Source organism: Zootermopsis nevadensis, unplaced genomic scaffold (assembly GCF_977971745.1).
Source record: "Zootermopsis nevadensis isolate Lab colony 2312 unplaced genomic scaffold, Znev_1.0 Znev_ptg000001l, whole genome shotgun sequence".
Lineage (NCBI taxonomy): Eukaryota > Metazoa > Arthropoda > Insecta > Blattodea > Termopsidae > Zootermopsis > Zootermopsis nevadensis.
In genome coordinates this window covers 3,912,024-3,925,672 of record NW_028259133.1, presented here as the reverse complement: position 1 = coordinate 3,925,672, position 13,649 = coordinate 3,912,024, and the positions used below count along the sequence as shown (strand labels likewise).

The 13,649-nt window shown below is 41.1% G+C and overlaps 1 protein-coding gene across 1 annotated transcript; it reads left to right on the top strand.

Annotated features, from left to right (window-relative positions):
• The first annotated feature begins 310 nt into the window (after positions 1–310).
• Positions 311–13,590, top strand: LOC110840951 (kelch-like protein 10). The gene is made up of 10 exons (XM_087350340.1): positions 311–509; positions 2,784–2,971; positions 4,292–4,543; positions 5,975–6,254; positions 7,919–8,155; positions 9,029–9,198; positions 9,492–9,661; positions 10,415–10,573; positions 11,540–11,732; positions 13,223–13,590. The coding sequence occupies exons 2-10, from the start codon at positions 2,787–2,789 to the stop codon at positions 13,326–13,328; spliced, it is 1,752 nt and encodes a 583-aa protein (XP_087206466.1). The 5' UTR covers positions 311–509; positions 2,784–2,786; the 3' UTR covers positions 13,329–13,590.
• Positions 13,591–13,649: the final 59 nt, after the last annotated feature.

Below are 13,649 nucleotides of genomic sequence, written 5' to 3'. Positions count from 1 at the left end.
TTTCAACTACCAACAATGTGCAAATATGGACCGACAATGGTCAGCCTTCATGTGAACACCTGCTTGTATAACAATGCAAGAAAATGTATTCGAATTCCTAACCCATTCTTGCAACAATATTGGCTGAGCATGCCGTAAGGCTCTTTTCTCATTTATTATACATGCAGTTTAATTAACTGAATAAACCTTATTGCACTCCGTTCCTTTATCCAAGAAACTAATTGTTGCGCCATCTGTTTACTCGGCATTGTTGTGTGTCATTACTGCCGTCAACAATCGACTTTCGTTATTGCGGGAAGAGCTGAGCTGTGAATCGCTTGTAGAAGAAGTGCGTCGTAGAGTAGATATTATTGTGCTGTTAAAAATCTTTTAGAATATCACAGGTACTTATCTTAAATAAGAATTATTACGAAATCTGTGATACTGCCCTCCACTCTCCATTTTAGTTTCGATTCAATTGAACATTGCCGGTGGACATCGAGGTCTCTTCCTGTTGGAGAAATTTTGAGGTAAGGGATTCCTATTTATTATTATTGTTGTTCCTCACATTCACGTGTTTCCATCTGCATTATTTAACTCGTGTAAGAGAATTAGGCTTGTCTTCTTTCTAACACAATTTGAAGTAATATTGCATTGACTTCTGTTTGTTCACGGCATCATTGATAGTAAAATAAGTTTTAAAGAATAGAACGTGTTTTGTAGCCCAGAATCTTAATAAAAATATGTGGATGTTAAGAAATGGAGTGTATTTTCTGAATAAGAATTCTAAAACGTTACATTTCTTGATAAAACGACATTGTTAAAGCGTTTTAGGGAACTGTAAAGAATTTTTATTTCGGTTTTGTAAGCCTAATTATCGATGACTCTCCCTCTCATTATCTTAATACAACAGCTGATTAAATCCGGGAAATGCTTGCTATTATTGAGTGGAAAGTCTTTTGTCCTCTCGTCTCACACCAAAAGAAAACTAAGATTAAAATTAACCAAATATAATTTTGCCAGTTCTGATGTATGGGTGCGAAACTTGGTCTCTCACTTTGAGGGAGGAACATAGACTGAGGTTCTCTGACAACGGAGTTTCGAGGAAGATATTTGGACCCAAAATGGGAGTGGGATAGATAATAGAGAAAAATGCTTGACGAGCTCCAGGGCCTGTGCTCTTCAACCGATGTCGTTGGAGTTGGTTAGTTATTGCTTGGGTGGCCTGAAGGGAGGAAGCCTCTGGGGTATGTGGGAGGATAACATTAAGATGAACCTTAGGGAGATGGGACTCAATGGAGCGAACTGGATGCAACTGGATCAGGGTAGACCCCGGTGGCGGGATTTTTGAACACGTTAATGAACCTTCTGGTTCAGTAAAGGATGTGGGCTATTCTTTGACGAACCGAGTACCAGTCGACTTTTCGTAGAATATCTTGCACATTGCAAAGTGTGAGTAGCGTGATGTAGACCTGATCTACGCATGCGGTAGAACAACTTAGATCTTTTGTGACTGTTCCCAAGTGTAATTCTCGCGTTAATTTGATAAATTTAAATGACGTATTGTGCTCTAGTGTATATAAACGTGTAACTTAGACAGGAAAGTCCTTCATCATGTAAGCTCTTAAGCAATTTTAGTTCTACAAAGGGAGAGAAGAACTCGAAAATTTTATGCTCATGAAAAGGCGTAGCCTTATTTTTCCAAAATTTGTTTGTTAACTGCCCGGTTCTGCAACAAAGGTCGCATAATTTCTGTGGCATGTTTTTGTAGTAATTTTTTTAAAACGGTTCACCAGAGTAGAAGCATCTAAGACTTTATGGTTTACATTTATATTTTATACTTAATGTCTACGTATTTACATATAACAAGTTTTAAATTTATGCGAGTAATGACAAACACGCGGCATGACTTAACATTGCCTATATCAGTCACATCTTCAGGGTGATTAAGTCAAGAAGAATGAGATGGGCTGGGGATGTAGAGCGCATGGATGGGACAAGAGGTGTACACCGGGTATTTTTGGAAAGCCTGAGGAGGAGAGGCCGCTGGGGAGACCTAGAAGTAGATGGGAGAATAATCTCAGGCGGGATCTTTGGGAGATAGGAGTTGAAGGGGACTGGATTTTGTTGGCCCAGGGCACGGTCTGATGGAGGGCTTTGGTTAGTTCTGTGTTGAAACTCCGTGTTCCGTAAGCCGTCTAGGTTGTTAGTTAGTTAGCTAGTTACATGTCACATTTACAGCTTTGTAATTTTATGTTGGATCTCAAGAGGCATTTCTGTAACAAAGATACAAACTAACTCCATGGAGCCGAAGTCCTGCTTGAGAATCTAACAGTAGCCCATTTAATCAAATGTCTCGCCTTTTATGAAACATAAAGATTCATGTACGTGTTTACAAGACACCGTCTCTAAGCCATATCCAAAAGCAGATGAAGTCAATCCACACCTTCATTCCCCACCTCTAAGATCCATTTTAATATCATCCCAGCAACTCATACGACTCTCAAGTAACCTTTTCGTCTGAGGTCTTCCGATTAAAAAGTTGCACTTCTTGTCTCTGCCATGTGTACTACATGCCCCGCCCATCTCATCACCCTTGATCTGACAGCCTACAATTTATTAATTAGTGAAGAGATCTATAAAGCTCCATATTACGCAATTTTCACCATTCCCTTGCCAGTAGCTCTCTCGCAAGACCAGATATTATTCTCAGTGCCGTGTTCCCTCTCAGTCACTCTCAGTTGATGTGCACAAGCGTCAGTATGAAGAAAAATCTGTAACAGCGATGGACTGTTTTTTTTCAGGAGATGGAGTCAAATCAAAGTCGCAGCTGTTTTCAAGATGGCTGCAGGTGCAATTGCACCAAAGCATTGGTTTCTCTGAACGAGCTGAGAGAGAAGAACCTCTTGTGTGACGCGGTGTTGAGGTTGGAAGATGGTGGCTTCTTTCGAGTCCACAGAGTGATTCTGTCGATGCGTAGCGAATATTTCAGGTTGGTTTATTTACTGACGTTGTTGATTATGTGAAATAAGGACATAATTGACGTCAATTAGTGTGTGAAATGTTGTATCCCCTTTGTTGCAGAAACCTTTATTTTTATATGGCCATTTGTCTTTTGTTATTTTTTCATTGTCATGAAATCTCACGGCGGTGAGGAAGAAGAAGAATAAGAATGTCTTCTGGACGTTGCGCCGTAGAATCTGAGTGGCATTTCAGACGTACTTACTGCCTTCTTTCCTTGATGATGGAGGCAGTAAGCACCTCTGAAACGTCCGATAATTTCTACGACACAACACGAAGCAACATCCCAGAAGACGTACGTGTTTTTGTACTAATTGTTAAATGTGGTAGTACCAAGGCGACAGTCAATCGATCTGGAGGGAGAAATAGAATCCATTTCCTAAACGTCTTCGTTTTAATACATGAAGACGACCGACAAAGTCCAGAAGGAAAGTGGTAATGCACCTTCGTCACGCCGTTGTCCAGGAACATTGAAAGCTGCTGTGTGTTGCTCTGTCTGAAATGAAATAAACTGTAACCAAGAACCTCACGAGAAATGTTTCGTTGTTAGGAGAGAATCGTTTGAGGATTTGTGCATACATGAATTTGCTTTTTTTTTAAAAAAAAAATGCTGTGCGTTATTGAAATGAGAAATGAATTATAACCGTGAACCACTGTTTCTGTTTCCAATAGACGTCTCTCACGTCATGTTACAAGCTGTGCCCCTCTGTCAGTTTTCCGGCAAGGCAAAGTCCTTAATTCGTAATGAAAATTGTTTGTTGTTTGGTGATCGCTTTTTAAAGGTCGCGTAGAAACATCGGCTTTTCTCTTAAGTTGTTTATTGTCGGAAAATTGTTTTGACAGAACCAATAGATTTCATATTACGAACTGACCAATCAGTGGAATGTACAGCCTGCGATGAATGTTGAGACATTTGTTTTAATTTGCTGGTTGGCTTTAAAATTTCTGTAGTAGTTGTTATAACCTCGGATATCTCTTGAAGGAGTCAAGGGTATGTAAGAAACGAGGTGACCATTCTATATTACAAATGTTCGCTGCTTCCTATCCGATTTGTAAGTTAAATTCTGTTAAGCCTACGCCCGCTCTTGGCCCTCTCGCAGTTAATCTGGTCTCATTAGTACACATTCTGGGAGTTTTTTGGAGTCTTCAGATAACAAAAAATCCATGCACCACATTGACAAAAGGATAAATTTATTTGGCCACGTGAGTCATAAAAAACTTAAAGTTTACGCGCATGACTTGTAATTTTCTGCTCGCCGTTTCTCCAATCGACTGCTTCGTGACGTTTCAGGACCCTCTTCACGACAACACTGCACACCAGTGAGGAGACTGATATTCTCCTCCACGGAGTCAGCTCAGACGTGATGACCCAGATACTGGATTATGTTTATTTTCGCGACCTGGACATCCGCTCCGACAACTTATTTCAGCTGTACGTGACGGCTGACTACTTGTGTTTCCCGGAAGTTACTGAACTCTGCTGCGGCTTCCTCAAGGACTCGATGGACGCCGACAATTGTATCGGCATCATGCATTTCGCAAGGTAATCGATGTTCATTTGTCATTTGCTGTGACGCCAGCTTTGATCAAGAGAGCAGCCGAGTGCCGGGTCGGAGGTTAAAACCTCTGACTGAGGACTGGGCAAATTATAAGTCGTAGTAGATCAGGGTTGTTTGGCGGGTTATTATTAACGTGCCTGTAATTTAAATATTCTGATTTAACTCCGTATGTATTGAGCGTCATTATGACCAACAGCTGACTAATTTCACCATGTAGAACGTTAATCGCGACCTATTGCATGGTCATAATTAAATCTGTCTTCCTCTCGAATTCCTTTTCTTCTTTCTTTCTTTCTTTATCTGAGGAACTCCTTGCCCTTTACATACTCCTCCCAATATCAAAATCAACATTCAGCCCCACATCTTTCTGCATACAGCAAAACCTGGGTTAACCGAGCCTCGATTATCCGATTCCCGCAAGAGACCGAATTTCAACCAGATCGGTTGCGATTGGTTTCCACAGGCGAGAGTGTTTAAAGCGATGTCCACGCGGTACAGTTCATTGATCTAACCTCACACACAGAGTTTGCTGACTATTATGAACACTTCAGGACATTTAGAGAATTGGTTGTTGTCGGGCTGGTTCCCGTAGACGCTGAACTCCTACTCCTTCTTGTTCATGACAAATCGACTGACATCGGCAGAATCACACCAGAACCCCCACTTCATGCGATGGACAGAATGACTGATAAATTCACTAATTTAATACAGGGACTCCCTCGAATAGCGCCCACGAGTGACTTTTGACGTCGGCTTGTGCGTGCGAAACGCCCGCATCATCCGCCGCCGAGGAAAATCTGTATCGAGTCTCTTCTTATTTGTTCATATCGATGACCACGTTCCCCTTTCCCTCGCTCGTCCGACTTATCGCCTTATCCGACCCGTGGTTCCCCCCATATAGTCCGGTTAAACGAGGTTTCACAGGATTAACACACGCAGTTAACACAATGTCGTTTCGCCAAGGTTAATGCCATAATTAACAATTCTACACTTCTCACCCCATCTAGTGCCGAGGTCAAGAACGAGTAGGAGCTGTACCTCCACTCACCCCAAACGCCTACATGGCGTTAGTGGAACGCTTTACTTTTTCACACTTCTGATCTCACTGTCTCCTTCACTTGCGTACGCCGTGCCCTTGTTTCAACCTATAACTTTATCACGAGGACGAGCGGACATTGCCTGGGAACCTTCAGAGTCGAAAACTTTCTATTCTGTCCCGGTTAAACGGAGAGTCTCTCATCGTTGCCTCCCCACGTATCTGTTTTCAGTCTCGCTCATTCGGGCTTCGAAGGGCTAAGGTAAAATCGGGAGGCGAAATACTGTGGTGTGCAAATACTTGAGAATCCAGCTCTTGCTGCAGTATTTCAATGTGTCAGAGTTCGATTCTGAGTCGGGTCTCACCCTCGCTGTCACAGGTTACACTTCTGCGCCGACCTCGAGACTCGCGCTCGCCGCTTCGTTCTGCGCCACTTCGTGGAAGTGTCTCAGCAGAACGAAGAACTACTAGAACTGCCTGTAGAGGAGCTGCAAGCGATAATCGAGACCGAGGAACTGAACGTGAGGGACGAGAAAGTTGTTTGGGAGTGCGTTCTCCGGTGGATCAACCACGACCCGGACAACAGGAAGGGTCACACCGCGGGCCTTTTGAAGGGCGTCAGACTGGGACTACTTGACGCAAAGTTTTTCAAGGAGGTGGTCAGTATGCCCCTGAAATCGTGGATGTTTATGGGAAGTGAAGCCCGCATTTTCAATTCCGTTTTCACACGCGTTCGTAACTAATTAAAGCAAATAGGGAGCCTTTTTCTTCGTCACGTGAAAGCCCGTCTGTCTGTCTGTCCGCAGTTCCAGCTCGAGAACGTCTGAACGGATGTTCATTAGATTTAATGCTGATGAGCTTTAACAGAATCTGTTGACATATTCCAATTCTGGTTAAAATCTTACAATAACAACGTGAAAAGTGCACAATGTTTCGAATGCCTTACTCCGCGCTAAAATTTACTCCGTAAGAAATCCCCAGATTAACTTAGTTTCCATGGTTACAATAACTACCTGTGGAATTCCGCTGGTAACACGATCGTATATGTGTGTATGTTGCAAAACAAATATTCGATTCGTCCTTTTATGCAGATATGCGGTTGGAGATAATAATCGTCCTTTATTCATCGTCTGTAAGTTTGACAGTCCGTCGGCGCTACAATATTTTATTACAGTCTCAGCGTTCATCGAGATCCATTACGTGTTTCAGTTCAACTACAGCATTCCACCGCTAACTACATTCAAACGTCCACTCTGCTTGAATAGGAAAATCCTCCAACAGATTAATCACGTCTTCTGGAGCAGCGTACTACCTAACCAAAGATCCTACTGCCATAAGAAGCGTGTCTTAGATGCTATAACAATTTCACACATCTCCGACGAAATACATAGTCAACCAGAGATAACATCAGCGTGATAATCTTCAGCTGATTGACCACATAGGGACATCAAATATCTGAAAAGTGCAGCAAGATAGCTTCGTTCTACATCAAGAGTAAATTACCCGAGGGACTTCAAAATCACGGACAGCTTTAACATTCAAATATTTTAACCGTCATATCACGAAGCAGCCATATTCTTTCTTCCATTTCAGCACGTGCTTTAACCCTAGAGAATAAATGTTTCTTCTCTAAGTCAAATGTCCCGTCATTTCAGCCACTCATCTCTCACGAATACGTGTGAAACAATCCCACGGATTCATGAAAACGTTATCTGCTTCAGATGTCTTTACAATTTAGAATTCGTATACACTAGTTTCGAACATTTAAAGAGAACCACCAATTAAGGTCGAAACATGCAATGGCTCTTAATAGACATCGAGCCCATAATCACACGCTGTTGTGTTGACAGGCTTTCCACCCAACCATCAACATCCAGCAGGTTGCCTCCCTTGAAACTCGAAGCAACTATTTGTCATAATTTTCTTTCGATGTTACGTAATTTTGACGATTATTTAAAGTTATCGAATCAAAAAGAATATGGTGATCGCAGCGGGCATCTCGCACGGGAGAGACGAGAAATAAATTACAATTTTTGAATGTAACTCAAAATGGAATCCTTACTGAAGTATTTAAGTTTCGGTTGAAATACATTTAAATACATTTCCCTAAGATCGATTTAACGTTGATTTCGCTTCTCTCCACAACCTGTGCATTTGTTAAGAGCGTCGTTACATAAACCAAAAAACATATTTACCTGTATATACCACAGTCTATTTCGGTGAGTTCCTAACAAAAGTATGTGTGAATTTCTTGTCTCCTCTGCAATGGAACATGGCATCCATTTCTAAAAGATCATAAGGTCCACATTGAACTGTTGAACAGGTATTAAATCATCCATACGTGACGGAAAATGAGGCGTGCGGACCCGTGATCTCGGAGACGCTCGCGTTTCTGCACGACATAGAAATGATGACGAAGGAAGACAAGGAATTCGTGACACCAAGGATTGCCTACCCGCGAATCCCACAGGACATTCTGTTTGCTATTGGTGGGTCACTTAACAGAAGCCCGACAGATGTGATCGAAGCGTACGACGTACGAGCAAACCGGTGGAGTGTGGTGAGTTGCACGCATTTCTACTCTTACCGTGCCCTGTTAAATGACGCCTCCGAGAAAAAATAATGTTACCACTTTTTGCTAATGTTTGCTAAGTAATTGTTTATTTAAGTTTAATCACAAGCACATCGTCGCCTCTTTATTTGGTATGCGTTTATTTCCATTGCAGTGAACCCTTTTTTAGAAGAAGCTGGAAAGAAATCAATTAAAAAGTATAAATATATAAATTAAACACATGCTGAGTCTCATGAACAATGTACGTTCTAATAGGAATCGACGAAGGATAAGAAGTTTGCCTTAAATACCATTTACAATAAGCGTCCTACATCAACTGTCATGGCAACCTGTCTGCTGATTTCAGACATGAAACGAAGTCATCGTTGATCGTCAGTGGATTTCAACGTAATAAATGAAGCACTGATCATTGTCGATGTTGGCCATCTGGCTCGTGAAATAGAAGGCAGACACATTGTTTGGGGTGGGGATGGGGAACGTACTGCCTCCATCTTAGCGTCGATAAAACCCAAAACACCAACATCTGTCCTTGCCAAAGTACGAACCTGAAATGTCAGCTGTTGATCAGAAATTAATTCTACATTTGTCTGTCGAACTTGAAGGAGCACTTTTTAATGTTTGAGCTTCTCTTCGAGTCTTCCTCTTTCCTCCGTCTCTCGTAATTGCTCCAAGTTAATTTCTCACGGTCTGTGTCGAGTGCGGTAGGCCCGTCCACCCACCACGATGTAGCAATTTCGGTCCACTCTTGGGGGTTGTAATTCTGCCCTGGTGGTTGGTCGCTTGGACTATAATATAAGGACTTCGCATCAGTAGACCAAGTGACCCAAAGAAACATAAAACCATAACTTGTCGTTCCTGCAGGTGGAAGGGGTCGACTGGATCGGTCCGCGAAGTAGCCATGGCACGGCAGTTGTCGGTTTCGACATTTACGTCATCGGTGGTTACGCCGGCTCTAAAGTCTTAAGCTCATGCCACTGCTTCAACCCTGTTACGAAGACATGCCGCGAGGTGGCGCATATGAATGCCCGAAGGTAAGATGCAGTTTTTTTGTAACTAAGGAACTCCTTGGAACAGAGTCCTTCTTAAAAAGCTGATAGTCACTCCGTTAGTCAAGATATAAATGTGGGCAGGGACTGTAAAATTGTAACACTCACATACAGGAGGACATTTGCGACAATGTTGGTTTTAGGAATACGATTTGCCTTTGAATTCATTTGAGTTAAGATTTAACAATGACGAGCGAACAATTGCATTCTGCGAGAGGAAATGCATCTGAATCAGCAATAAATGAGCATAGCAGAGCGTGTACTTTTTTTCGTTTCAGAGGCAGTTTAATGGTGGTAGTTCTGCGAGGTGCAGTGTACGCCATCGGCGGTTTCGATTGTCCTTCGGCTCAGAGAACGGCTGAAAGATACGACTGCGAGACAAATCAGTGGTCGTGGATCGCTCCCATGAACGAAGAGCGATCCAATGCAAGTGCGGATGTTCTGAATGGTACGTAAATGCAGTGAAACAGAAATTTGTGAATTAGTGCTGAAGGTCTGTCTGTCCGCGTGTAACAACGCAAGAACGGTTCTGAGGTGGCAGTCGTTTGACTTCTGCCGACGTTTCAGACGAGCTTCATTCCTTCATCAAGGCATTCCTCTTCGCTCTTGAACTTAGTTTTCCTCCCTTCACTGTCCCATATTCTTTTACTATCTCCTTCTTTAATCCGTGCTACGTACTACGTTATTTCTCAGACTGCAACGGCTTGAAGTTCTGAGTGTTCGATGGTGTCTTCTGCTCTTGTAAGCTGTCCCTGTGCGTCGTTTCTGCATTTTTAGTGTACACTAGGATCGAGTGTAAACAACCTTCAAACTATCAAACTGGCTCTCATATAATAAAGATGTAATATGTTTTTGAGACAGTTAATAATCTCATGTAAATAGCACATTTAATTATAAATGTAGAGCACCGCTTTGCACCAAATTTAATAAAATTCGTTTCACAGAAGAAGTATTAATAACCTACCATCATTTCCATTATGCATTGATTTAAGCACTTTGTGCTGTTTATATTAAATTTTATCAGTTAAACTCGTTTCCTGATTGTCTGCATTCGAAACAAAGAAACAGATGAACAGTTTCTGTCACACAAAGGGGGACATTAAATACAATATCATTAGTAGATTTACAAATTTAAGTACGGATTGTCCAATGTCTGTGCTCTGCATGGACCAGTTTAATTATAGCTAATTTGTTTTTGCAGACAAAATATACGTCGCGGGTGGATATTATCGTAACAAATATCTAAACTCGGTGGAAGTTTATGACCCGGACACCAACCGATGGACGTACGTTGCACCAACACTTTCTGGACGTGTCAAGTTTTCCTGCGTCGCCTTCCACGGCTGTCTGTACGCCCTAGGTGAGAACTCTGGACATTCTGAGTGATGCTCCTCAATCCTTACAGAATTTGCTGTTGTGAAATGTTTTCTTGGTTTTCTTTGCGTGACTGAGATTTTATGAACAGCATTTTTCTCGTGTCATTAAAGAGTTCGTTTGTCAGTAATTTTAACCCCGATTCGTGGTTTCTATTACATTCTCCACAAAGAACACTTAACTAAGTAACTAACTAACTAACTAACTAACTAACAACGCATAATCTCTTGTAGTATCTCAAGTAACGTATTCCCCATTTGTCACACAGTCCCAGTTTTAAAGGCAAATATTTTGTTCTTGTAGCAAGGAAATTTCACTTTGCCGTGCTGATATCCCCAAAAAGCCGATGGTTTAAAGCAGTCCCTTGGCAGTCTTTGATACGCGTCACTTGTTTGTTTTGAACAGTGCATCTCGTGTTGTTGTTGTTGTTGTTGTTGTTGAACGCTATTTTCGCACGCAGTTTCATGAAGCAGAAAACAGATGTCAGGCGCAATTTCCTGATGCTACAAGTACGAAAATAATATTGTAGCTATTTCATCCTTAATTTCGTTCCTGGTACTAATATTAAAACTGTAAAAAGGAATCAATTTTCTTCTTTGTTTTTCATTCATTCGTTCCGTTTACGGAATTACAAATTTTAAGAGCGTAAAAGACGGACGGAGTGTGAAGCTTTGGAGTTACGAGAAATAAATACATCTAGAAAGTTATAATTGGTAATGTTGAAGGTAAGATACCACTTGTGATACATAGGCGTAAGAGGAAGGATAATATTAAAATGTTTTATGGAACAAGACTTTGTGGGAACGGTTCAACTACTGACTTTTGTGAATAAGGTAATGAATCTTAAAGTTCCATTAAGGCTAAACCTGCCACGGTGGTCTAGAATAAGTTCCGTTTGGCAGCTTTCTTTATATCCTGTGATCTGTTACGAAATGTGTGTGTGTGTGTGCAGGAGGAAACAAGGAGACAATAGGCAGGCCCAGTACCGAAAAGTATGACCCTGCAGAAGACACGTGGACCGAGATCCCTGGCACACGCGTCCCGCTCAATGTGTTCAAGGCAGAAATCATCGACGATAGGATCTTTGTCATCGGTGAATGTATTGACAAGAAGGTCGCGTATTTCGATGACAAGGAAAATCAATGGTTTGTTTCTTTCCTTGATTGTTCAAGACTGTGTAATCACAAACTGTTACTTTCGAAAAGCACTTGGATGTGAACCGGTTCCGGTCGACATAACTGCGATCTTGTAGTGTCATAGAAGCTGACCGACGTTTCTCAGGGCCTTGAATACAAAGCGCGAAAAATGCGCGAGAGGAAGGGGATAGAATTAAAGCAGACGTTGCGGTCAAGCTGAATCGTTAAAGCAGAGGGCGAATGAGTAGGAAATGCTAATCAGACGTAAACTGTAACTGCATTAATAAGAAGCTCTTTGACTAAGTTCCTTTGATCAGTGGTGCTCTCTTGGGCTGGAAGTTTCTGGCGTTCAACACATCAGCATCGCCATAATCTTTCGCTTTCATCGAAGTGTTAGGCCAGTTTCAGGTTTAACGACGCCTATCAGACTCATGTTCCCATTTTTCATGGATGTTTACTTGGAAATGGCTGTCTCTTGGCGTGTTTGACCACGCAGTCTCCTGCCATCTGTTGACGGAGTGAGTAAGCAGGTCCAAAAATACCCCAGAAGACAGATTTCTTTATATTTGTTTGTGGAAGAGCCAGAAATCCCACAGAAATTCGTTTCATTTTGGTTTTTGTCTGTTTTACGTCCAGCAGAACCTCTCCAGATTTATTTTTTGGTGGGACAATTTTTTTTTTTTTGAAAATCTATTGCTAAAAGAGGGAAATATTGTCTCGGGCGCATGTCTCAAACTAGACACGCGCATCTCTCCAAAGAAAGTGTGTGATTAAATTTATTATTCTGACCGAAGGTAATGGCTTAATGAAGTTTACTAAAGGCAGATAGCGCAGAACACAAGTCATTTGACTGCGTTTTAATACACACATAACCTCTCCCTCCAATTTTATGTAATAAAATGTATTACGTTATAATAGCGCGTTGGCCGGGTTTCTATGTGCATCTGAGTAAAACAAAGATCACGTGGGAACTGTTCTGAAATGTGGTGTGGCAATCGTGCATTGAATTCCGATTGGGGAATTTTTGTTAAGTTTGTCTGGAAACAAATTATAAGCAACGACATTTCGGTGGAAGCCTGTGCCTTTAGCTTCAAGCAGTTTTCCATTCTACACAAAGACAGAGCCAGCCTCTCAGACATGCAATTCTTTTGTTCAACACATTTTACGACTCGCAAAGATAATTCTTTTACACTTATTCTACACCGAAATCTCTGATATTTTATAACCCCAGAAGAAAAAGTATATATATATTTTTAAGAAAACAGACAATTTCTTTACATAAATGCACCGACATTCAAATTACATTTCTGTTCGATTTATATTAAATAAATTATTTATGGTAGAAGACGCATTCCTTCGTGAGTTACATCATCTCATGTTGAGTTACATATTTTCTGTATCTTTGTCAGTGAAATGTGATAAAATGTTTCTTGAGTGTAGATAATACTGATGGATGATGAAAGATGGTTTGTTTTCACTTTTAATATTTCAAATTGCAGGTACGAGGCGGCAGACATGAATGTTTGTAGATTCCGGATGTCGACTTGTGTCATCAAGAACCTACCGAATGCAAGAGATTATGCCTACAAACACAGTAGCAAATGAATGGAGGAGAAACGTAAAAAATTTTTGGATGACACAAATCAGTAGTTTGCAGTCGATTACAACCACGACGAACACATTAATTTTAATTACTTTCCCTACCAAAATAATGTAGAAAACTAGGAATTTATGTACGAGCTACAAAAAATATAAAAGAAAATTATTGTTTGTAGCAAAGAAGGAAAAATTATTTATCCTCGTCATTTTCTGCTCAAGAAATTAATTATTTTACAGACGTTTAATTTTATCTAAAATGTTACCATCCATCCACACACAGCAGTTTCAACTTTCGTCTTGTCTTAAATAAATCCACTTGTGGCGACA

Excerpts from the sequence above, each read along its gene's own strand:
- LOC110840951 (XM_087350340.1), top strand. The coding sequence starts at position 2,787 with ATGGAGTCAAATCAAAGTCGCAGCTGTTTTCAAGATGGCTGCAGGTGC. Across the intron at positions 2,972-4,291 it reads ATGCGTAGCGAATATTTCAG|GACCCTCTTCACGACAACAC; the intron begins GTTGGTTTATTT and ends GTGACGTTTCAG. Across the intron at positions 6,255-7,918 it reads CAAAGTTTTTCAAGGAGGTG|GTATTAAATCATCCATACGT; the intron begins GTCAGTATGCCC and ends ACTGTTGAACAG.